Genomic DNA, 26431 nt, shown 5'->3' on the forward strand with positions numbered 1-26431 from the left:
TTTCTTTGCAGATTTTATATAGTTTCTTTCAATAGTAGGATGTACAATTCCATAGATTAATACAGTTTCTGTATGGTGCATTTGATGCTATTTTTAACATCTATCATTACTACTTCTTTCCCAGGTCATATCAATAACACCACTTTATACATCATGGTATAACCACTTCTTTGGTACACATGATTTATCAGCGTTTTCATTTTGTTTTCACTGAATTTTTTACATGGATATGCATTGTGTTACAAAATGATACAAGGACTGGACCGTCAAAGTTCTATCAGATGAAGCAAAAGTTGCAATTAAAGGGCGACACAAATGAAACAAGGGTGCAGCGTCAAGAAGATTTGTTTGAGGAAAAGCAACAAACTGCAGTGCCACCACCACAGAATGATTCTTCCGCACTTCAGGATGATTTGGTTGAGAACGAGGTAGTTGAGGATGATGTAGTACCTGACAATCAAGATAATATGACAGAGAATGTACCTGCTAAGAAGAAAAACCAGGTGCTGATATGTTTTTCACCACCATGATGTAATGTATCAACCACTATATTTTTGTAGCTTGATGTTTTTTCTTACATGCCTTTACTTTTTTGCTTTTGACAGAGTTCTTTATTCAATAGGTCATCCCCCATGAAGCTTGTAAGGTTATGCAAGGGCATGACACCAGAACAGCAGGCTTTGATAACAAAATCAGATTTCGGAGACATTATATTGATGAAGTGCTCGAAATTGATTCCATAGTTATGTAGGTTTCTGTTGGCTAGTTTTGATCCTGTCAGATGCGTTCTTGATTTCGGCGACAGGGGAAGAATACCTGTAACAGTTCAGTCAGTTGCTAAGGTTCTGGGAGTACCCATTGGTAGCTCGCCAGTCCCGTACTATGCTGATCCCAAATCAACGACTGCTATACTGGAGATGCTTGGTATACATGATGGTGTGCAACCCACTGTTACATATTTGGAGAAGGAGCTAGGACCGGAGCAACCTGCAGATGATTTGTATCTTAGGAAGTTTGTCATTTATATGATTAGTTCAATCTTTGCTCCAACCACTGGCATAAAGGTTAGCCCGAAGTGTTACCCTTCTGTCATGAATGCAAGTTCAGTCAGTAATCTGAATTGGGCCAAGTTCATCATAGAAATACTTATACAAACTGCAAACGCTAAAGGCAAGAAGAATTGGTTTAAGGCATGTATGTCGTATCTCATGGTTAGTTCTTCTCATATTTTTTGTACATTCCTTCTGTATTTGTGTGTACGTTACATTTTCAGGATTCCTTAAACACATGTAAATAATTTGTTTTTACCTTTTTGGCAGATACTTTACGTTGACTCCTTGGAAACGAACGCACTGGATGTTCCAGAAGATGGTACTCGATGCTGTGTCTGGTCAAATAGTATGATCAGTTTGGTAGCTGGTTTGGACACTAACAATGATGGATCATTCGGACGGTTACCGGTATGTTTCTTTTCATTCAATGCTTGGCATATTTTCTTCTTCATGTGATTGACGTATATAATTTTTTTATGTAGTTGCTTCTGTATTGATGCAGATATTTTCTTCTGTATTGATGCTTGTCATTCATTTGTTTTGATGCAGCTGAAGCCTTGTTTTAGGACCAACCTATCTCTATTCAGCACAGAACCTACAGATGTTGACATGTTCATAAAAAGACATCTTCCAGACAATCACACAGATGAGGTAAGGATGTAGTTATTCCTACCTTTTGTAGTATGTTATATGCAGTTTTCTTCTCAATTTCTTGGAGTAAACTGAAGTCTTAATCTAAGCATTTTTTCCTCATGTTAACCAGGATTTGGCCAAGTACAGGCCTGCTGTCATTAACATGTGTACAATTTTCGAAGATGGGTTGGCTAAATTCATCAACTCCTTAGGAAAGGCAGATGTTAAAGGAATCACAAACAACGAGGGCAAAGAAGAAGTTCGTGTTTTGAGGAACATCCAGATGGATAAACCAAAAAGGAGGAGCCGTACAAAAGTGTCTGAACATGCTGCAGCGGCACAAACCACTGAAAATTCCTGCCATGAGCGAGGAGACCTGCAAAGGGATGATCATGTACCGCAAAACCAGGAGGCATCCCCTAATGCCATTGCAGAAAAAACCAAGAAGAGGAAGTATGTTGCTGGTTTGGGAGGACAAAGAGCTGCCAAAAAACCGGTTCCTGTTAGTAATGTGGAGCCACTACAGAGGTCTGATCAAGGTGATGATCATGGCGATGAAGGAGTACGCGAGACGATGGAGTTACCGCATGTTGCTTCTAATGTATCTGTCACAGTTGATGCCACCGCAAATGCTCTGAATCAACTGCAGTTCTATGGAACCCCATCACAAACAAGCAACGAAACAATTGAGAAGGATCAACCAGCGCAACATACACTATCCATGGTGCATGTACAGTCAAAGGATGAATTGCAAAAAGGATGCACCAGCAGCACTGATACAGGAAGAACATCAAGTCGGAAAAAAAGGAAGTCAGTTACATTTGATATTGAGGAAAAAGACATCCAGAAGCAACATCCTCCTGAACTAAAAAATACAGAAGCAACTACATCTAGTCCATCTGGCAGGAGGCCTGTCACTAGGTCTATGTCTCCTAAGAAGACACCTGTAAGTAATCAAGGAGATCCGCGGGCAACAGATGTTGCGTCAACAAGGATTGCTGCAACTACTCCAAGAAGGCTAACCAGATTTTCTACAGCTGAAGCAAGGTTGGAGCATAGCAATGCAAATTTACCAACAAAATTGCCAGGAACCAGGGATGTGCTTAATCGAGGTGAGTCTGGAGATGCGGAAAACAGCATTAATAGGAACTTGGAACAAGATTTCTGTAGTTCTGGTGGTGTAACTGAGACTGATGTTCAGAAGAAGCAACGAGAGCTTTTCGAGTTCCACCCATCATTTGATCTTGGCTTCGACACACAAACAAGTCAAGAAGCTGAAGATATCATCCAGTCATAGGAACCTGACACAAATCTTCAGGAGATTGTTGTGATATCTAGCAATGATAGTGGGGACTCATTAGACAAAATATATGCAACTATTCAGATTCCTACAGCAACTACAGCTATCACAGAAGAATCTACAGTTAGCACAAACAAGGTTGTTGCAGAAGAAGAATTAGGTGCACCTGATGGTAAAGACAGTTGCACTCCCGTTCCTAGAGCACATCAAAAGAGAATTGTCAAGCCAGCCCAAAATCAGAAGTCGCCATTTGTAGACTACGCCAACAAAGAAGTTGTATCCAAATTTGCAAATGAGGTGTACAGCAGGGTTTGCATGTATGGCGGTGAATCTGAGGATGATTTAAACAAAGAAAAAATCATTGACTGCGGAGGTTTCTTCATAGAGCTTCGAGATCTTGCAGATTCTGTGAAGCCTCGTGCTTGGTTAAGCAATACTACTGCCGAAATTGCACTTCGAGTTCTTTCTAGTGAGTTGGAGAACCAAAAGAAACATGTCATGCCATTACGTATTGCTGTAAGAAATTCGCAACCCTCTATGTTTTTTTCTGTGAAATATTTGCTTTCTTTTGGTTACTGCTTTAATTCTCACACATATGCATCGTTCCTTTTACTTCACACAGACCAAGCTTAGGAGTGTGAGCTGCATCAATGATAGAATGGTGAAGAAAGCTTTCAAAATGACACCTGAATGTCGTCTAGACCACAAAGAACAAGTAAGTTGTAACTTTGATGATTCTACATGTTGAATAATTAACCATGTACTTTACCTTTTCCAACTACTAATAGGTTCCACCTTTTTTTCTGTCATTTCTTTTTGAGTGCAGATAATGTTTGGAGTGCTGCAAGATCTAAAACCTGATATCAAACAATTCAATGGACACTATTATTTGATCGTGCTCAACTTAAAGGCAGAGAGGTTTGAGGTGATGGATTCTCTCAGATCTAAAGGTAACAAGGGACTAGTTGCTGATTACAGAGCAATAATTGGGTCTATTAAATACATGTGGGCACAAAACTATGCTAATTCAAAGATTAACATCGAGAAGTGGAAAACTGAACACATCAGCACCCCGATGCAGAAAACTACGTGAGTGCATATGGAACTTTTGGCCATTATTACATACAGAGCTACAAACAATTTACATTACATCAAGTAGTATCTCTTACTTCTTTAAATTGTTCTACACATGCAAGGTACGACTGCGGCTACTTCATGCTAAAGTTCATTGAATTGTGGAATGGGAGGAAGATGATAGCTGCGCTTAACCCAATGGATATGCCTGTCATTAGGAAGCAATTGACACTAAAGTGGTTGTCATGGGTAGAGAACAAAATAGAATGGCAAGAACTACTGTTCTAGGCACATTCAAATCAAGAGAAGGTACCTTTTGGATCCTATCAATTTTTTGTACATCCTTCTCTTCTACCAATTTTTGTCCTTTTTAATGCATTATGTACAGTTTGCATGAGTATATTGGTGTTTGAATTGAACGGATAAAACCATGGATTTATTTCATCCATTACTGAGTTATGACACATAACTTTACTGACCACACTAGTGCTCGAGACATCAAGCACCAAAAAACCAAATAAATGACTAGAATCATCAACACCATGGATATAATATACATGCAAGTTAATCAACATTGTGGGTACCAAATAAATGCTTCCAAAGTCATTAACACTACAAATATACCACATTTCATTCCACTTGATAACTAATTCACACTTGCCATTACTAAACCATGTTGCGGAAAAAGTTGATCTCCGTAGGTTCTGGTGCAGTAGACAATTTTGAAGGACATGATGCTAAAGTGTGATTCTCAGACCCACAACCACTGCATTTCACAGGTTTTGTAGATTTTATGTGCAGCCCAGACTTCTTCCGTTTCTCCCTGGACGTCCTTTAGTTCTAGTTACTGTAGGGTCCCTAATATTGTGTTGCTGGGACGCACTCCCCTGCCCATCATCACCGACAAAGTCCCGGTTGGATGTTTGTTCAGTGTTCTTTCTCTTCTGATTTGCATTGCCACCAACAAACTCACCTTTGGACGTATCTTCAACATGTCCACCTTTTTTCTGTTTAGCTTTTCGTTTTGCTGCTTCACTTAACTTCATAGACTTAAGTTCATTTGACAAAGCCAACATGTACTTATCAGCTATAGCCTTGCTTTTATCCGATTCAGATGCTACTTTAGCTATGTCTGTGAAATCATTGCACAGTGTCCCATACCGGATCAGCTTCCTCTCTTTAATTGACAAATTCTTGTCACTAGGGACATCAGGCAAGTCTACTTTCTGTGTAACAATGTCTTCTGGTGGCATTTGCCACCTTGGCAGTATGTAATGCAGCGGTATGTACCCCACAGCACCAACCTGAGCCATTACTCGCAATGCATGGCAGCACAACAAACCATCCCTTTTAATCTTAGAGCATTCACATGTGTAGGTCGATTCCTGCATGTTAGCTTCCACCCTGTAGGATCTCTTGCCATATCCATAAACTGATCTTGTTATTGGAACAACATCAAACAGATGCCCCTCAACTAGATTTGCATTGTAAGATGTAACTTTACGAATCTCAGCCCTGAAACGCAGGTAGATGGGCCTGGTGTACACCTGTATAGCTTGTTTCTCAAGTGGCCAATCTCCCCACATCCGTAGAGTTTTGTCTTCCATTTCGAATTCATTACCATCTTCTGCAACTTCTATTTTCTCTTGTAGTTTCATGTATTGTTTGAAGAAATGCACGAGGCTGTTGTGTGGTCTAATATATCTTTTCAAAACAGCATTGAACCCTTCACTACGCGCTGTAGTTTGTAGGAACGGGAAGAACCTATCCCTGAAGTAAGCAGGGACAAAACTGGATCTCAGATCATAGACGTCCGCCAAATGTGTATTGTCCCCTACATTGTATTTGATGATCATTTCTGCCCACCTTCTTTCAAATTCATCCTCTGTCATGCTGTGGTCAATTATCTCATTGAACTCTCTCCGTAGATCTTCATTCTTAGCCATGTCATTTCCTAGCACAGGTTGGAAATTCTGCATTATGTGCCATCTACAATTCCTGTGGCATGAATTTGGAAAAGTTGCCAAAATGGCACTCCTCATTGCACCATCCTGATCAGTGATGATGTTAGTTGGGTGCAAACCATCCATCGCCTCAAGAAATGCCTCAAATAGCCAAACAAAATCTTCCACCTTTTCATTTTTTAGGAACCCACAACTAAGTTGAATTGATTGACCATACCTATTTATCCCAATGAACGGCGCAAAGGGCATGCTGTATATGTTTGTCATGTAGGTAGTGTCAAAAGACAAACAATCACTGTAAAGCTTGTATGCAGCTCTTGCTGGCCCATCAACCCAGAAAATCCGCCGAACTCGGTGATCATGATCAACATCTATCTTGGAGAAGAACTGTGGATCATCCTTTTTCACCTTATCAAACTCTGCAAGTAACAATGACATGTCTTGCTGAGTTTCTGGCACATCAATTGTTGCCATGAAGTTGCTAACATCTTTTGTCACATAGGGAACATTAGCAAGCTTGCCATACAACTCTGCCATAATAGACATCACTCTTCCCGCTGACAGGTTAACCTTGTGAAGTAGCCTGATGAAGTCCCTTTCTTCCTTTGGGATTCCCCTGTGAGATCTCAAGAAACTTTTCAAAGAAAATTTCTTGAGACATGGATGATTGTGCTCTTCTATAAACATTGTTACATGCCACTTTTTGCCTCTTCTTTTCACTCGCAGACGTGCCTTGTAGTCAGTCTTAACAGTTATTGCACGATTGCGTTGTTTCACTGGTGGAGCTTCCAGCCTATTGATATCAGGGTTGTAAGGGTATATTGCCCCTATGTGTGGTTTTGGTAATTAATGACAACCCCTATGGACTAATGTTTTCATTGAGTTTATATGAAGGAATATTCCATAGGTACTACTTGTACTCCATGTGTTGGATTCAAGTATGGATGCCATGAAGATAAAGGTATACCTTGTGTATTGGCATCAAGATCATCGGTATGAAGATATATATGTGATATGATCAAGAAGAAGAAACGAAGATGGAGTTCTTATGTGGAACTCAATATTAGCCATGCTCTATCTTGTGTGAGTATGAGAAGATACAAGGTTGAGTTGGGCAAGTTCAAGATGAGCATCTCAAGTGGATCACATGCTTGAAGCTTGCCGTCCATTGGTGATAATGGACATGTGAAGATGTACATCTATGGAGCTTTCCCATCATGGTGTATGGGGGAGCATTTGTGAGTCTTCATGAAGCAACGATGATCAAGTTGAGGCATACCGGCTTGTATGGAGCTTGAAGAGCTATCATCAAGATCAAGCGAGATGCGCAAGGCAAAGGTATGGCTTTGCTAGGTTTTTCCTTTTACCGGTCTCAAGGTGGTTGATGGGAGACCGGATTATAGGATACATAGCCGCACTATTAAGAGGGGCTTTCGGTTGGGTAACTTGATCACATCGTCTTAGGGAGCTCAATCCTTTGCATACTTTGCATATCCTTATTGCTTCTTGGTGTTTCTCTGTGTGAGGTTCTTGAGCTTGTTGCTAGCTTTACAACAAGCCCAAGTTCATCGAAAACGGAATCCGCATGCATCTTCTATTGCGTTTTCGAGTTTGGACGTCTTTACCGTTTCCTGACGGTGGGAGACTCCCTCTCTAAAATCATCTAAAAATGTTATGTGAGGAGTCTCCATATTTCCAACAAAATTGGTTTCATGTCAATCGGAGTTCGGGAGCATTAGTTATTAAAGAAATAGGAAAGATGAGAAAAGAATAAAAAGAAAAAGGGAAAAAGGGGTGGGAGCCGGCCGGTCGACCGGCCCGAACTGCCCACCCGGTCCGCGACCGGGTCCGGCGCTGGTGCCATCCGGCCACCTCCGGGGCCTTTTGGCCCAAGTCCGGTCGCAGGCCCGGTCCGTGACCGGCCTGCCCGGCGCTGCCCCGGTCCGACCGGCTTCCCAAGCTGGGCCGCCTCACCGCCGCGCGGCCCACCCGCGGCACGCAACCCCCGCGTCGCCCAGCTTCCTGCCGCCGCGCGGCTCTGCTGCTCGGCCAGTTCTTGGGCCGGTCCGACCGACTGGCGACCGGCCTGTCCGGCTGCTGCTCCGGTCGGCCGGCCTGGTGACCAGCGTTTTCTGCCCAAATTGCTGCCCGTTTTTCTGTCTTTTTCCCCCAACAGTTATTTTTCCACTTGGGCTATAAATACCTTTCTTCCACCTTGAGCCCAAGCAGTTCTTCCCATTCTCTCTCCTCCATTGCTACTATTTGAAGAACTTGCTCTCCCCCTTGAATCCTTCAACCATTCTTGCTCATGTTTGAGGATTTGGGAGAGGGGATCTAGATCTACACTTCCACCGATCGATTTCTTCTCTAAGTGAGGGAAACTCTTGGGATCTAGATCTTGGAGTCTTTGGTTGACTTTCCCCCTTGTTCTTCCTCTCCAATCTCATCCTAGCATTCGTTGCTTTGGTGGGATTTGAGTGTGAAGGACTTGAACACCTCCGGTGTTCTTGCTTTGCATCATTGCATAGTGTTGAGCTCTCCACCACGATTTGTTCGAGTGAGAGACCGTGAGCTTGTTACTCTTGGAGGGTGACCTCCTAGTTGGCTTGGTGATTGGTGCTCCGGTGATCTCTTCAAGAAGATTGTGAAGAGGCCCGGGCTTCTCCTTCGTGGAGCTTGTGAAGTGGTTGTGGAGCTTGCCATCTCCGGAGCGGAGGAAAAGCTAACCATAAGGAAAGGGCCATTATCCTTCGTGGGTGTGGTTCGGAGAATAGGGTGAGCCTTCGTGGCGCGGGGAATCCTTCGTGGGACCTCCACTCCTCCAAACGTGACGTACCTTGTTGCAAAGCAAGGGAACACGGGAATACATCCTCGTCTCCGCGTGCCTCGGTTATTTCTATACCCGAGCTCTCTTTCCTTGTGATAGCCATCGTGCTTGAAGTACATATATCTTGCTATCACTTGTGCTACATATATCTTGTGCCTATCTTGCTTAGCTCTAGTTGCTATTGTTACACTTAGCTGAGCTTAGCATATTTAGGGTTTGTGCTTGTAAACTAAACGATAGTTTAATTCCGCATTCATACAAGACAAATCCGCAAGAGTTTGTAATTGCCTATTCACCCCCCCTCTAGGCGACATCTCGATCTTTCAATTGGTATCAGAGCAAGGTCTCTCCTTGTTTTAGGCTTCACCGCCTTGAGAGTAAAGATGTCGGCTAGTATAGTGCACAATGACACAATTGTCTTTAATGGCACAAATTATCTTTTGTGGCGAAATTGCTTGCTTTGTAAGCTTCGGACCTTGTGTCCACATATAGAGCAATTTCTAGATGTCGGTTTTTCTCCTCCGATGGATTCTCAAAATCTATCTTTAGAGGATGAGAAAAACTTACATCTTGAAGCTCAAGTATCTAATGAGCTTTTATTCTCCTTGAGACCCGATTTTCGTAGGTTCTTGATATATATAAAGCGAAAGTCGTCTCATGAGATGTGGATCAAGCTTAAGGAAATGTTTGGTGGATCCACTTCTCATTTGGTCGGTGGTGACTCCGAGGAGTTCTCTTCTTCTTCACATCATGAAGAGCTCCAAGTTGCTTCCACCTCCGGCCGTGATGAGTCATCATCTTCTTCCACCTCACCAACGTGTTGCAAGACACAAGGTAATGATATGGTGAGTGGTGAGGGAAATTGCAATGTTGATATTGTGCTCATTAGTGATGACTCTTCATCTCTATCTCATTGCAATGGTTCCTCTTTGGACTTAAACACATCTTGCATTGAAAATAATCTACATGCTTGTGTTGATAGTCCTTGCATATCATGTGTAAATTGCTTACATAGATCTCATGAGGATATGCTTGCCTTGTCTTGCTCCCATAATCAAAATGTTTCTATTTCCTCTAGTTGCTTGTTGACTAACATTGTAGAGGAAACCGAACACTCTATGGATCAAGACATGATTTCAAATGAGGATTCAAGAATATCTTCATCTTCATCCTCCGGTATGCACATGTGCCTTATGGCAAATGGACCAAAGGTATCTCCTACTTTGACTCCTAACACATCCTCTAATGATGAGAGTGATGATGATGATAATGATGAAGAACATAATATCTTGGTGCATGATATGGCAATGGTATATGCTTCTCTTCGTGGTAATAAAGAAGCTCGTGCTTATCTCGAACACTCTATGGATACCTTGAATAAATATAGGGAAACCATAGTGGAGTTGGAGTCCCATGTTGAAAATGGGGAAATGAGATTCACTCTCCTCAAGCATGAGCTAAAAGATGAGAAGCATGCTAATTTCATGCTTACACAAAAAATTGAATCCTATATGCATGAAAATGAGAAAACTATTGTTGATGCTTGTGCTACTAACTCTAATTCTTGTGAAGCATCGACCTTAAAGGAGAATGTTGAGCTAAGGGCTCAACTTGAGTTGCTAACTAGCAATTATAGGGAATTGGAAGAAAGTCATAAAAAGCTCTCAAGCTCTCATGATGATCTTCTAATTTCCTATGATGGGCTAAAGTTAGCTCATGAGGCAAGTATCACTAAGGTAACATCTTGTGAGCCTCATATGGATGATAGCACAATCTCTACTACAAATGTTATATTGCCATGTGCTAGTCCTTGTAATCCATCTAGTCAAACTAGTGATACACCTTGTGTTGGATTACTCACTTTGCCTTGTTGCTCTAACAATGAAGCTTCTACTTCCTCTAGTACTTGTATTTCTACTAACCATGTAGAGGAAATCAAAGAGCTCGAGGCCCAAGTCCTTTCTTTAAAGAAAGACTTGGAAAAGCGTCATGAAGGGAAATCCGCACTTGACAAGATGCTAAGTGTGCAACAATCCCCCAATGACAAGAGAGGACTTGGATTCAACTCCAATAACAAGAACAAGTCCAAGAGGAAGAGCAACAAGAAGAAGGGCCAAGACAAAGTCAAGGATCCGGCCAAGTTGGTTTGTTTCAAGTGCAAGGTTGAAGGGCATCATGTTAGATCATGCCCATTGAAGAAGAAGAAGCACTTGAGTGAGAAACAACAAGGGAAACGGCCACAAGGTAAAGGTCAAGCTCATGCACGACCTCAAGTTGAAGATAGGCCACTTCCCAAGAAGAATCAAGATATTGTTCCCCAAGAGAAGAAATCAATAAAGAAGAGAAAGGGGAACACTTGCTACTTATGCCGTGAGAAGGGGCACTTTGCTTCTTCTTGCTTAGGTGGTACCTTATCTAACCCTATAATTGTTGATGATGATTATTCTCTAGGGAAGGATAAGGATGGAAATGTGTTTGCCAAGTTTGTTGGAACTCAAAGTGGTTTCAAGAAAAGAACCATTTGGGTTGCCAAGCCTATTGTGACTAATCTCTTAGGACCCAACTTGGTTGGGGACCAACAATCTCAAACTTGATCAATAGGTGCATGTGGAGGGCATTGGAGATTTGGCTACTTCATGAAGAATTAAGGAATCTTCATATATTGTATTTTTTACCAAGCCAAGTCGTATGGATTATCATCTATATCTTATATCCAATGTTCCTCTTTGCGGTAACTTATACTTCAACTCTTCATGTTTATTGTAAGTTACTTGCCCCTTTGCATGTTTGGTTTTGTACCAAATATGTGTTTGTATGTGTTGTGTCTTACTTGCCTATCTTGTGTATTCAAGTATGTTTGTTTGACTCATCATATACTTGTGTATTGTTTTTAGCCTAATGCATCTTGATGATATCTTATTTGGCTCTCTTTGAGTGATTAATGGAACATCCCATTTTGGGGGAGTGTTATGCTTTGTGCATTTCTCCTTCTATAAAATGTGTGTATATGGGTATCACCACTTAGTATTGATATTGCAAGATTATCTAGTCACTATGTGGTGTGTCATACTCATGAGAAATTCAAATTCTAATGTCCATTAATCATCTCTAGTCGAATTTTAGTTGCCTCTTGTTTTAGAAGAAATGACTTACCACATTATGGGGGAGTAATATGTATTGTACATATCACAAGCCTAGAAAATGTGAGCATATGAGGTTATGCCACTTAGAGTTGATGCTCTTAATTATCTTGTTCCTAGGTGGCATGTTTGCTCAAACAAGCTCCATTCTTATTAAAAATCTTTTATTACTCATCTTATGGGTTCTTGCTTGAGTAAGAAATTCTTGGTACGATTTTCCTCAAATACATATCTCTATATCTTATTTGGGAAACCGTTTGCTTCAAGTTATTCTAATCATTGCCGTGCGTGATTGTTTGACTAATTGAAGCTATCAAGAATCTTCATCCGTGCATAGTGCTTAATTCTATATACTTATTCTATGCCTTTTATTATGAAGTTAATCCTTACTATCCTTGTTATATACCACCGGAAGTTAATTCCAATATTCTCATTGTCTTTGACAATTGATAACCTTGTATGTGGTTGAATTTATGGATCATCTTCATCTTGGATTGCTTCCTATTTCCTTACTTTATTCCAAGAAATCTTTGTTGCTCCCACGTGTCTTCCTTGTCCCTTTGAAAAATCTTTTGATAAATTCTCTTGATTCACATCAAGTGTTTGTTTTGGAAGACAAACCTTTTCCTTACGGTACATTGTGCCATTGTGAAAAGTGTAGAGGGTTTGGTTTATTTGTTTGAACCTTGCTCTTTTTTTTTGGGAGTTTGCTATCTCACTCTTTCTTACATGATTTATTTGCTTGAATGAGATAAATCCTTGAGCATGTTTGCTTTATTTCATCCTTTATGCTCAATGATTTCTTCTTAGTTCATTTGTTGAACTTTGTTGAGCAAATCTTTTGTGATTTGCGTCTTTGATATAATTTGGACAACAAATTTGTTTGGTGACACCTTTATGCCTTATTCGATTCATTTGGTGTTTTTGTCCAAAGTATATCTTTCTTGGATCTTTAAAGTCTTTATGTGTGCTTATATGTAATTTGTTTATATTTGTAGCATGCTTGCTTTGTTTGATCCATTATATAGGGTATACTCCATCAAATCCTAAATGGCTAAGATGTGCATGAAATTCAAATTTCATCTAAATATGCACATATTTATATGGAGTATGTCCTATATACCGTGGTTAGTCTAACCATGTTGGACCCAATAAGTTTGGGGACCAAGATGTACTTGAATGATGTTTTAGGTACATTGGAGATGCAATGGAGGCTTGTCTCATCTATAAGGAAGGTGTTGTCACCATATGAGAATTGGAGTCAAGCTAGGATGATCGATGAACTCTTATCTACTACATCAAGCCATTGCTATCTCGGTAACAAGTATCTTATTCATGCATACTCATATAGCATCCAACCTCTTGTAGGTTGCATCTTGGCATGAAATTCTTTATTTCGAAAAAAAAAATTGCGATTCTTGAAAAATCCTTTTAAAAGAAAACTTGTTATTGTACATTTGAGTAATTTGAGAAGATGCATATGATGGGGATATATATATATATAAATCATGTTTATGATTCACCTATCCCAAATATGCCCTCTAGCAATTTGTTGCATATCAATTCCTCAAAGATCTCTTATGTGCAATTTTGATGAAATTGCGAAATAAATCCCTATTTGTGACACTTGTTGCCTCTCTCAAAACATTCCAACTAGTTTTACTTCCCTTATTGTTAGTTGTGATGTTTTTGAGATTTTACTTGGTTGAAGCTCATTCATATACCATAAATGAAAATTGGAGCCATAGGCTATATATGCTTTTTAAGAAAACATCCTTTGGTATATTTTATGACTTCATCTTGGATATCTTGTCTCATTTAATTTGTTAACCTCTTGTGTGTGCATGTTTCTTTATGGATCATTGTCCACTTTAGAAACTTATATACATAAGAGCGTTAATCCATCACCTTGATATCCTTGTTCTTTGCCGACCATCTTTTATCCTTTTGTTTCTTAGTGGTGTTGGTAAAGAAGATTTATGAGTGCTTAGTTTATTTGTTTTCCTTCTTGCACTCATATCTCGTAATTGTTGGACTCAAGTTTTTCTTGATAAGCATATTCTCTTTATCTTAGTCGTGTTCTAAATGATATATAGGGAGTAAGGATTCCATGTTTGTGCATATTGTATTCAAATGCAACCATTATAAATTGTGCACGAACCTTGGGGAGCTTTCTTATCTTCTTTAGAGCACCATATCTCTCTTATCATGATATCTTTGTTTGTCCAATTGGATCCTTGATTGCTTGCCTTTATTTGTTGAAGCTCACTTCACCATATTATCTTTATGCAATCTTTGATCCTCAATATAGTTTGACTTCCTTCAAGTATTCATCATTGGATATGTGCATTTGATTCCACTCAAATTATGAGAAGTGCACACTTTGGGGAGGAACTCACATTATATTGGCCTTCTAAATTTTTCACCCATTTTGACAATCGATGCCAATGGGGGAGAAGTTTAGAGGGTTTAAGGGAATGGTTTTGTGCTTAAGTTTGGTTTGTACTTAAGTGTTTTGCCTCTCATGCATTCCATATTTATATGTCTTGCATGGTTGTATATATATAGTGGAAATTGTCCCAAAGGTTAATCTTGACAATGTATGCAATGAATTCATGTTCATCACACGTGCATACATTGTGGGGGAGTTTTCTCTATATATATTGGTTCTACTCACATCCCGTGCATTTGTTGTAGTTGTGTGAGTAGAGCCGGTTTTGTTATGGGCTAGTAGCTTTGTGTTACTCGACCATATCAAATACAACCTCTTGTATACAACTTATTCTCGGATAAGTTGCGTACTTGTTCCTAATATTCATTATATAAACCCTCTTATTGTGGTTGTCATCAATTACCAAAATGGGGGAGATTGTAAGGGTATATTGCCCCTATGTGTGGTTTTGGTAATTAATGACAACCCCTATGGACTAATGTTTTCATTGAGTTTATATGAAGGAATATTCCATAGGTACTACTTGTACTCCATGTGTTGGATTCAAGTATGGATGCCATGAAGATAAAGGTATACCTTGTGTATTGGCATCAAGATCATCGGTATGAAGATATATATGTGATATGATCAAGAAGAAGAAACGAAGATGGAGTTCTGATGGCGTGTATTTCACACGTTCGTTGGGCAACCCCAAGAGGAAGGTATGATGCGCACAGCAGCAAGTTTTCCCTCAGAAAGAAACCAAGGTTTATCGAACCAGGAGGAGCCAAGAAGCACGTTGAAGGTTGATGGCGGCGAGATGTAGTGCGGCGCAACACCAGGGATTCCGGCGCCAACGTGGAACCTGCACAACACAACCAAAGTACTTTGCCCCAACGAAACAGTGAGGTTGTCAATCTCACCGGCTTGCTGTAACAAAGAGTTAACCGTATTGTGTGGAAGATGATTGTTTGCAGAAAACAGTAGAACAAGTATTGCGATGATTGTATTTCAGTAAAGAGAATTGGACCGGGGTCCACAGTTCACTAGAGGTGTCTCTCCCATAAGACGAACAGCATGTTGGGTGAACAAATTACAGTTGGGCAATTGACAAATAAAGAGAGCATGACAATGCACATACATATCATGATGAGTATAGTGAGATTTAATTGGGCATTACGACAAAGTACATAGACCGCCATCCAACTGCATCTATGCCTAAAAAGTCCACCTTCAGGTTATCATCCGAACCCCTTCCAGTATTAAGTTGCAAAGCAACAGACAATTGCATTAAGTATGGTGCGTAATGTAATCAACAACTACATCCTTAGACATAGCATCAATGTTTTATCCCTAGTGGCAACAGCACAACACAACCTTAGAACTTTACATCATGTCCCGGTGTCAATGCGAGCATGAACCCACTATCGAGCATAAGTACTCCCTCTTGGAGTTACAAGCATCTACTTGGCCAGAGCATCTACTAGTAACGGAGAGCATGCAAGATCATAAACAACACATAAGCATAACTTTGATAATCAACATAACAAGTATTCTCTATTCATCGGATCCCAACAAACGCAACATATAGGATTACAGATAGATGATCTTGATCATGTTAGGCAGCTCACAAGATCCGACAATGATAGCACAATGGGGAGAAGACAACCATCTAGCTACTGCTATGGACCCATAGTCCAGGGGTAGACTACTCACACATCACACCGGAGGCGACCATGGCGGCGTAGAGTCCTCCGGGAGATGATTCCCCTCCGGCAGTGGTGCCGGAGGCGATCTCTGGATCCCCGAGATGGGATCGGCGGCGGCGGCGTCTCCGGAAGGTTTTCCGTATCGTGGTTCTCGATGCGGGGTTTTCGTCACGGAGGCTATTTGTAGGCGGAAGGGCGAGTCGGGGGCCGACGAGGGGCCACACCATAGGGCGGCGCGGGCCCCCCGGGCCGCGCCGCCACGTGGTGTCGCCACCTCGTGGCCCCACTTCGTGTGTTCTTCGGTCTTCCGGAAGCTCCGTGGAAAAATAGGCCCCTGGGCTTTGATTTCGTCCAATTCCGAGAATATTTCCTTACTAGGATTTCTGAAACCAAAAACAGCAGAAAACAGAATCGGCACTTCGGCATCTTGTTAATAGGTTAGTTCCGAAAATGCACGAATATGACATAAAGTGTGCATAAAACATGTAGATAACATCAATAATGTGGCATGGAACATAAGAAATTATCGATACGTCGGAGACGTATCAGCATCCCCAAGCTTAGTTCTGCTCGTCCCGGCGGGTAAAACGATAACACAGATAATTTCTGGAGTGACATGCCATCATAATCTTGATCATACTATTTGTAAAGCATATGTAGTGAATGCAGCGATCAAAACAATGTGTATGACATGAGTAAACAAGTGAATCATATAGCAAAGACTTTTCATGAATAGCACTTCAAGACAAGCATCAATAAGTCTTGCATAAGAGTTAACTCATAAAGCAATAATTCAAAGTAAAGGCATTGAAGCAACACAAAAGAAGATTAAGTTTCAGCGGTTGCTTTCAACTTGTAACATGTATATCTCATGGATATTGTCAACATAGAGTAATATAATAAGTGCAATAAGCAAGTATGTAGGAATCAATGCATAGTTCACACAAGTGTTTGCTTCTTGAGGTGGAGAGAAATAGGTGAACTGACTCAACATTGAAAGTAAAAGAATGGTCCTCATAGAGGAAAAGCATCGATTGCTATATTTGTGCTAGAGCTTTGATTTTGAAAACATGAAACAATTTTGTCAACGGTAGTAATAAAGCATATGCATCATGTAAATTATATCTTATAAGTTGCAAGCCTCATGCATAGTGTACTAATAGTGCCCGCACCTTGTCCTAATTAGCTTGGACTACCTGGATTATCACCGCAATACATATGCTTTAACCAAGTATCACAAAGGGGTACCTCTATGCCGCCTGTACAAAGGTCTAAGGAGAAAGCTCGCATTTGGATTTCTCGCTTTTGATTATTCTCAACTTAGACATCCATACCGGGACAACATAGACAACAGATAATGGACTCCTCTTTTAATGCTTAAAGCATTCAACAACAATTAATTCTTTTCTCATTAGAGATTTGAGGATGTTTGTCCAAAACTGAAACTTCCACCATGGAACATGGCTTCGGTTAGCGGCCCAATGTTCTTCTCTCACAATATGCATGCTCAAACCATTCAACTCAGAGTAGATCGCCCTTACTTCAGACAAGACGAACATGCATAGCAACTCACATGAAATTCAACAATGAGTTGATGGCGTTCCCCGGTAAACATGGTTATCGCACAACAAGCAACTTAATAAGAGATAAAGTGCATAATTACATATTCAATACCACAATAGTTTTTAAGCTATTTGTCCCATGAGCTATATATTGCAAAGGTGAATGATGGAATTTTAAAGGTAGCACTCAAGCAATTTACTTTGGAATGGCGGAAAATACCATGTAGTATAGGTAGGTATGGTGGACACAAATGGCATAGTGGTTGGCTCAAGTATTTTGGATGCATGAGAAGTATTCCCTCTCGATACAAGGTTTAGGCTAGCAAGGCTTATTTGAAACAAACACAAGGATGAACCGGTGCAGCAAAACTCACATAAAAGACATATTGAAAACATTATAAGACTCTACACCGTCTTCCTTGTTGTTCAAACTCAATACTAGAAATTATCTAGACCTTAGAGAAACCAAATATGCAAACCAAATTTTAGCATGCTCTATGTATTTCTTCATTAATGGGTGCAAAGCATATGATGCAAGAGCTTAATCATGAGCACAACAATTGCCAAGTATCACATTACCCAAGACATTTATAGCAATTACTACATGTATCATTTTCCAATTCCAACCATATAACAATTTAACGAAGGAGAAACTTCGCCATGAATACTATGAGTAGAAACCAAGGACATACTTGTCCATATGCTACAGCGGAGCGTGTCTCTCTCCCATAAAGTGAATGCTAGGATCTATTTTATTCAAACAAAACAAAAACAAAACCAAACCGACGCTCCAAGAAAAAGCACATAAGATGTGATGGAATAAAAATATAGTTTCAGGGGAGGAACCTGATAATGTTGTCGATGAAGAAGGGGATGCCTTGGGCATCCCCAAGCTTAGACGCTTGAGTCTTCTTGATATATGCAGGGGTGAACCACCGGGTGCATCCCCAAGCTTAGAGCTTTCACTCTCCTTGATCATGTTGCATCATACTCCTCTCTTGATCCTTGAAAACTTCCTCCACACCAAACTCGAAACAACTCATTAGAGGGTTAGTGCACATTATAAATTGACATATTCAGAGGTGACACAATCATTCTTAACACTTCTGGATATTGCATAATGCTACTGGACATTAGTGGATCAAAGAAATTCATCCAACATAGCGAAAGAGGCAATGCGAAATAAAAGGCAGAATCTGTCAAAACAGAACAGTTCGTATTGACGAATTTTAAAATGGCACCAGACTTGCTCAAATGAAAATGCTCAAATTGAATGAAAGTTGCATACATATCTGAGGATCATGCACGTAAATTGGCTTAATTTTCTGAGCTACCTACAGGGAGGTGGACCCAGATTCGTGACAGCAAAGAAATCTGGAACTGTGCAGTAATCCAAATCTAGTACTTACTTTTCTATCAACGGCTTAACTTGGCACAACAAAACACAAAACTAAGATAAGGAGAGGTTGCTACAGTAGTAAACAACTTCCAAGACACAAAATAAAAACAAAGTACTGTAGGTAAAAATATGGGTTGTCTCCCATAAGCGCTTTTCTTTAACGCCTTTCAGCTAGGCGCAGAAAGTGCGTATCAAGTATTATCAAGAGGTGAAGTGTCAACATCATAATTTGTTCTCATAATAGAATCAAAAGGTACCTTCATTCTCTTTCTAGGGAAGTGTTCCATACCTTTCTTGAGAGGAAATTGATATTTTATATTACCTTCCTTCATATCAATGGTAGCACCAACAGTTCGAAGAAAAGGTCTTCCCAATATAATGGGACAAGATGCATTGCATTCAATATCCAAGACAACAAAATCAACGGGAACCAGGTTATTGTTAACGGTAATGCGAACATTATCAACTTTACCCAAAGGTTTCTTTGTAGAATGATCAGCAAGATTAACATCCAAATAACAATTTTTCAGCGGTGGCAAGTCAAGCATATTATAAATTTTCTTAGGCATAACAGAAATACTTGCACCAAGATCACATAAAGCATTACAATCAAAATCTTTAACTTTCATCTTAATGATGGGCTCCCAACCATCCTCTAGCTTTTTAGGAATAGAGGCTTCACGCTCTAGTTTCTCTTCTCTAGCTTTTATGAGGGCATTTGTAATATGATGCGTGAAAGCCAAATTTATAGCACTAGCATTAGGACTTTTAGCAAGTTTTTGCAAGAACTTTATAACTTCAGAGATGTGGCAATCATCAAAATTCAAACCATTATAATCTAAAGCAATGGGATCATCATCCCCAATGTTGGAAAAAATTTCAGCAGCTTTATCACGAGCGGTTTCAGCAGTTTTAGCAGTTTCGGCGGTTTTTCGCTTTGCATTAGAAGTGGAAACATTGCTAACACCAATTCTTTTATTAGTATGAGTAGAAGGTGCAGCAACATGTGTAGCATTAGCATTACTAGTGGTGGTAATAGTCCAAACTTTAGCTATATTCTTCTCTTTAGCTAGTTTTTCATTTTCTTCTCTATCCCACCTAGCACGCAGCTCAGCCATTAATCTTATATTCTCATTAATTCTAACTTGAATGGCATTTGCTGTAGTAATAATTTTATTATGATGATTCTCATTAGGCAAAACTTTTGATTTCAAAAGATCAACATCAGCAACAAGACTATCGACTTTAGAAGCAAGTATATCAATTTTCCCAAGCTTTTCTTCAACAGATTTGTTAAAAGCAGTTTGTGTACTAATAAATTCTTTAAGCATGGCTTCAAGTCCAGGGGTGAACTCCTATTATTGTTGTAAGAATTTCCATAAGAATTACCATAGCCGTTGCCATTATTATAAGGATATGGCCTATAGTTGTTACTAGAATTGTTCCGGTAAGCATTGTTGTTAAAATTATTATTTTTAATGAAGTTTACATCAACATGTTCTTCTTGTGCAACCAATGAAGCTAATGGAACATTATTAGGATCAATATTAGTCCTATCATTCACAAGCATAGACATAATAGCATCAATCTTATCACTCAAGGAAGAGGTTTCTTGACAATTTACCTTCTTACCTTGTGGAGCTCTCTCCGTGTGCCATTCAGAGTAGTTGATCATCATATTATCAAGAAGCTTTGTTGCTTCACCAAGAGTGATGGACATAAAGGTACCTCCAGCAGCTGAATCCAATAAATTCCGTGAAGAAAAATTTAGTCCTGCATAGAAGGTTTGGATGATCATCCAAGTAGTCAGTCCATGGGTTGGGCAATTTTTAACCAGAGATTTCATTCTTTCCCAAGCTTGAGCAACATGTTCAGTATCTAATTGTTTAAAATTCATTATGCTACTCCTCAAAGATATAATTTTAGCGGGGATAATATCTACCAATAAAAGCATCCTTGCATTTAGTCCATGAATCAATACTATTCTTAGGCGAGAGATAGCAACCAATCTTTAGCTCTTCCTCTTAATGAGAAAGGGAACAATTTTAGTTTAATAATATCACCATCTACATCTTTATATTTTTGCATTTCACATAGTTCAACAAAATTATTAAGATGGGCAGCGACATCATCGGAACTAACACCGAGAAAATTGATTGTTCATAACAAGATTAAGTAAAGCAGGTTTAATTTCAAAGAATTCTGCTGTAGTAGCAGGTGGAGCAATAGGTGTGCATAAGAAATCATTATTATTTGTGGTTGTGAAGTCACACAACTTAGTATTTTCAGCGTTGGCCATTTTAGCAACAAGTAAATAAAGCAAACTAGATAAAGTAAATGCAAGTAACTAATTTTTTTGTGTTTTCGATATAGCAAACAAGATAACAAATAAAGTAAAACTAGCAACTAATTTTTTTGTATTTTGATTTAGTGCAGCAAACAAAGTAGTAAATAAAACTAAGCAAGACAAAAACAAAGTAAAGAGATTGAGAAGTGGAGACTCCCCTTGCAGCGTGTCTTGATCTCCCGGCCACGAGCGCCGGAAAAAGAGCTTGATGGCGTGTATTTCACACGTTCGTTGGGCAACCCCAAGAGGAAGGTATGATGCGCACAGCAGCAAGTTTTCCCTCGAAAGAAACCAAGGTTTATCGAACCAGGAGGAGCCAAGAAGCACGTTGAAGGTTGATGGCGGCGAAGTGTAGTGCGGCGCAACACCAGGGATTCCGGCGCCAACGTGGAACCTGCACAACACAACCAAAGTACTTTGCCCCAACGAAGCAGTGAGGTTGTCAATCTCACCGGCTTGCTGTAACAAAGAGTTAACCGTATTGTGTGGAAGATGATTGTTTGCAGAAAACAGTAGAACAAGTATTGCAGTAGATTGTATTTCAGTAAAGAGAATTGGACCGGGGTCCACAGTTCACTAGAGGTGTCTCTCCCATAAGACGAACAGCATGTTGGGTGAACATATTACAGTTGGGCAATTGACAAATAAAGAGAGCATGACAATGCACATACATATCATGATGAGTATAGTGAGATTTAATTGGGCATTACGACAAAGTACATAGACCGCCATCCAACTGCATCTATGCCTAAAAAGTCCACCTTCGGGTTATCATCCGAACCCCTTCCGGTATTAAGTTGCAAAGCAACGAGACAATTGCATTAAGTATGGTGCGTAATGTAATCAACAACTACATCCTTAGACATAGCATCAATGTTTTATCCCTAGTGGCAACAGCACAACACAACCTTAGAACTTTCTGTCCTTTGTCCCGGTGTCAATGCGAGCATGAACCCACTATCGAGCATAAGTACTCCCTCTTGGAGTTACAAGCATCTACTTGGCCAGAGCATCTACTAGTAACGGAGAGCATGCAAGATCATAAACAACACATAAGCATAACTTTGATAATCAACATAACAAGTATTCTCTATTCATCGGATCCCAACAAACGCAACATATAGGATTACAGATAGATGATCTTGATCATGTTAGGCAGCTCACAAGATCCGACAATGATAGCACAATGGGGAGAAGACAACCATCTAGCTACTGCTATGGACCCATAGTCCAGGGGTAGACTACTCACACATCACACCGGAGGCGACCATGGCGGCGTAGAGTCCTCCGGGAGATGATTCCCCTCTCCGGCAGGGTGCCGGAGGCGATCTCCTGGATCCCCCGAGATGGGATCGGCGGCGGCGGCGTCTCTGGAAGGTTTTCCGTATCGTGGTTCTCGATGCGGGGTTTTCGTCACGGAGGCTATTTGTAGGCGGAAGGGCAGAGTCGGGGGCCAGGGCAGGGGGCCACACAATGGGGGGGCGGGGCCCCCCCCGGGGCCGCGCCGCCACGTGGTGTCGCCACCTCGTGGCCCCACTTCGTGTGTTCTTCGGTCTTCTGGAAGCTCCGTGGAAAAATAGGCCCCTGGGCTTTGATTTCGTCCAATTCCGAGAATATTTCCTTACTAGGATTTCTGAAACCAAAAACAGCAGAAAACAAGAATCGGCACTTCGGCATCTTGTTAATAGGTTAGTTCCAGAAAATGCACGAATATGACATAAAGTGTGCATAAAACATGTAGATAACATCAATAATGTGGCATGGAACATAAGAAATTATCGATACGTCGGAGACGTATCAAGTTCTTATGTGGAACTCAATATTAGCCATGCTCTATCTTGTGTGAGTATGAGAAGATACAAGGTTGAGTTGGGCAAGTTCAAGATGAGCATCTCAAGTGGATCACATGCTTGAAGCTTGCCGTCCATTGGTGATAATGGACATGTGAAGATGTACATCTATGGAGCTTTCCCATCATGGTGTATGGGGGAGCATTTGTGAGTCTTCATGAAGCAACGATGATCAAGTTGAGGCATACCGGCTTGTATGGAGCTTGAAGAGCTATCATCAAGATCAAGCGAGATGCGCAAGGCAAAGGTATGGCTTTGCTAGGTTTTTCCTTTTACCGGTCTCAAGGTGGTTGATGGGAGACCGGATTATAGGATACATAGCCGCACTATTAAGAGGGGCTTTCGGTTGGGTAACTTGATCACATCGTCTTAGGGAGCTCAATCCTTTGCATACTTTGCATATCCTTATTGCTTCTTGGTGTTTCTCTGTGTGAGGTTCTTGAGCTTGTTGCTAGCTTTACAACAAGCCCAAGTTCATCGAAAACGGAATCCGCATGCATCTTCTATTGCGTTTTCGAGTTTGGACGTCTTTACCGTTTCCTGACGGTGGGAGACTCCCTCTCTAAAATCATCTAAAAATGTTATGTGAGGAGTCTCCATATTTCCAACAAAATTGGTTTCATGTCAATCGGAGTTCGGGAGCATTAGTTATTAAAGAAATAGGAAAGATGAGAAAAGAATAAAAAGAAAAAGGGAAAAAGGGGTGGGAGCCGGCCGGTCGACCGGCCCAGCAACCGGCCCACCCGGTCCGCGACCGGGTCCGGCGCTGGTGCCATCCGGGCCACCTCCCGGGGCCTTTTGGCCCAAGTCCGGTCGCAGGCCCGGTCCGTGACCGGCCTGCCGGCGCTGCCCCGGTCCGACCGGCTTCCCAAGCAGGCCGCCTCACCGCCGCGCGGCCCACCGCGGCTCGCAACCCCCGCGTCGCCCGGCTTCCTGCCGCCCGCGCGGCTGCTGCTCAGCCCGGTTCTTTGGGCCGGTCCGACCGGGCTCTTGACCGGCCTGTCCGGCTGCTTTGCTCGGTCGGCCGGCCTGGTGACCGGCTGGGGCGTTTTTCCTGCCCAAATTGCTGCCCGTTTTTCTGTCTTTTTCCCCCAACAGTTATTTTTCCACTTGGGCTATAAATACCTTTCTTCCACCTTGAGCCCAAGCAGTTCTTCCCATTCTCTCTCCTCCATTGCTACTATTTGAAGAACTTGCTCTCCCCCTTGAATCCTTCAACCATTCTTGCTCATGTTTGAGGATTTGGGAGAGGGGATCTAGATCTACGCTTCCACCGATCGATTTCTTCTCTAAGTGAGGGAAACTCTTGGGATCTAGATCTTGGAGTCTTTGGTTGACTTTCCCCCTTGTTCTTCCTCTCCAATCTCATCCTAGCATTCGTTGCTTTGGTGGGATTTGAGTGTGAAGGACTTGAACACCTCCGGTGTTCTTGCTTTGCATCATTGCATAGTGTTGAGCTCTCCACCACGATTTGTTCGAGTGAGAGACCGTGAGCTTGTTACTCTTGGAGGGTGACCTCCTAGTTGGCTTGGTGATTGGTGCTCCGGTGATCTCTTCAAGAAGATTGTGAAGAGGCCCGGGCTTCTCCTTCGTGGAGCTTGTGAAGTGGTTGTGGAGCTTGCCATCTCCGGAGCGGAGGAAAAGCTAACCATAAGGAAAGGGCCATTATCCTTCGTGGGTGTGGTTCGGAGAATAGGGTGAGCCTTCGTGGCGCGGGGAATCCTTCGTGGGACCTCCACTCCTCCAAACGTGACGTACCTTGTTGCAAAGCAAGGGAACACGGGAATACATCCTCGTCTCCGCGTGCCTCGGTTATTTCTATACCCGAGCTCTCTTTCCTTGTGATAGCCATCGTGCTTGAAGTACATATATCTTGCTATCACTTGTGCTACATATATCTTGTGCCTATCTTGCTTAGCTCTAGTTGCTATTGTTACACTTAGTTGAGCTTAGCATATTTAGGGTTTGTGCTTGTAAACTAAACGATAGTTTAATTCCGCATTCATACAAGACAAATCCGCAAGAGTTTGTAATTGCCTATTCACCCCCCCCCCCCCCTCTAGGCGACATCTCGATCTTTCAAGGGTTCTTCCCACTTTTGTTGCAAACAAATAGATATTTGTCTTTCTCCTTATCAATGCTAGAGTTTCTGGATGTACTAGACTTTATTGAAAAGCCTACATGCTTAGCATACCGATTATAATGCACTCTAGCTTGCTCCCAACTATCAAACATCATCCCTGGATATGGTTTATCAACAGTTGGTTGGCTACTTGGAGTTGACTGAACTTCATCTTCTCCACCTGAATCATCGCTAGATAGGGTAATCCCAGTAAGTACATCAGTTTCTGTTGATGGTCCTTTGTTGCCACCAGATATGTGAACTTCTACTGCAGTAGCTTCTACATGCTCTAGATCACCTTGAGCTTCTGTTGGATGAACTACATCTTTAGGATCTTCTAGATCTTCCAGTGTAACATTTAGGTCCAGATCCATATCTACAATACATAAGCATTTAAGGCCATATACATTTAACAAACTGACAATTCAATTCAGCTGCATCAAAGAACTAAAGCATTTAAGACCATAACATTTTTTGTACATGTTCAATGCTACATAAGCGAGAAAAATTAACATGTATTTTTTTTCAATTCTACATGTAATTCTTCTAGATGCAGATTGATGTGACGACAGTACTTGCTACATCTTGTCTTAAAATGACATTATTCACCTGTTTTTTTTTTCAGGAACATGATGTTGATGCTATGAAGGTCTACAACTAGGAATCAAGATTTCCAACAAGCATCTCATTGTACATGATTTTGGTTCAAGACTACCTGCACTACCAATTCTTGCTATTTTGCTCATGCTTCTGAGAAACAATCACTGATGGATTTATACATCCTGGGATGTGTAAACGCCAAGTGGATATGTAAACTGCACACTTCTACTTCTTCTCCTTACTACTACTGTCGGATTTATACATCCTGGTATATGTAAACTACCAAGTCAATCCTTATTTTGCTGTGGATCTGTTATACTTCAAGTTTGCAGAATTGGCCTGGGTCAATTCTTTATACATCTAACCATGAGTAACCATGAGTAACCAGAATTGGCCTGGGTCAATTCCTGGCATGTAGAAG

General features: G+C 41.0%; 1 protein-coding gene across 1 annotated transcript; it reads left to right on the plus strand.

Annotated features, from left to right (window-relative positions):
- The first annotated feature begins 251 nt into the window (after positions 1 to 251).
- LOC127314331 (uncharacterized) lies at positions 252 to 26431 on the plus strand. Its single transcript, XM_071824509.1, has 9 exons — positions 252 to 503; positions 606 to 1211; positions 1320 to 1460; positions 1602 to 1703; positions 1816 to 3501; positions 3608 to 3700; positions 3812 to 4074; positions 4182 to 4368; positions 26036 to 26431. Exons 2-5 carry the CDS (start codon positions 918 to 920, stop codon positions 2980 to 2982), a joined length of 1704 nt encoding a protein of 567 aa, XP_071680610.1. The 5' UTR covers positions 252 to 503; positions 606 to 917; the 3' UTR covers positions 2983 to 3501; positions 3608 to 3700; positions 3812 to 4074; positions 4182 to 4368; positions 26036 to 26431.

Source organism: Lolium perenne, chromosome 7 (genome assembly GCF_019359855.2).
Source record: "Lolium perenne isolate Kyuss_39 chromosome 7, Kyuss_2.0, whole genome shotgun sequence".
NCBI classification, from domain to species: domain Eukaryota; kingdom Viridiplantae; phylum Streptophyta; class Magnoliopsida; order Poales; family Poaceae; genus Lolium; species Lolium perenne.

Bases quoted from the DNA above. Each gene is read 5' to 3' on its own strand.
- LOC127314331 (XM_071824509.1), top strand. From the start codon at position 918: ATGCTTGGTATACATGATGGTGTGCAACCCACTGTTACATATTTGGAG. The intron at 1,461-1,601 runs GTATGTTTCTTT...GTTTTGATGCAG, and splicing joins GATCATTCGGACGGTTACCG to CTGAAGCCTTGTTTTAGGAC. The intron at 1,704-1,815 runs GTAAGGATGTAG...CATGTTAACCAG, and splicing joins CAGACAATCACACAGATGAG to GATTTGGCCAAGTACAGGCC.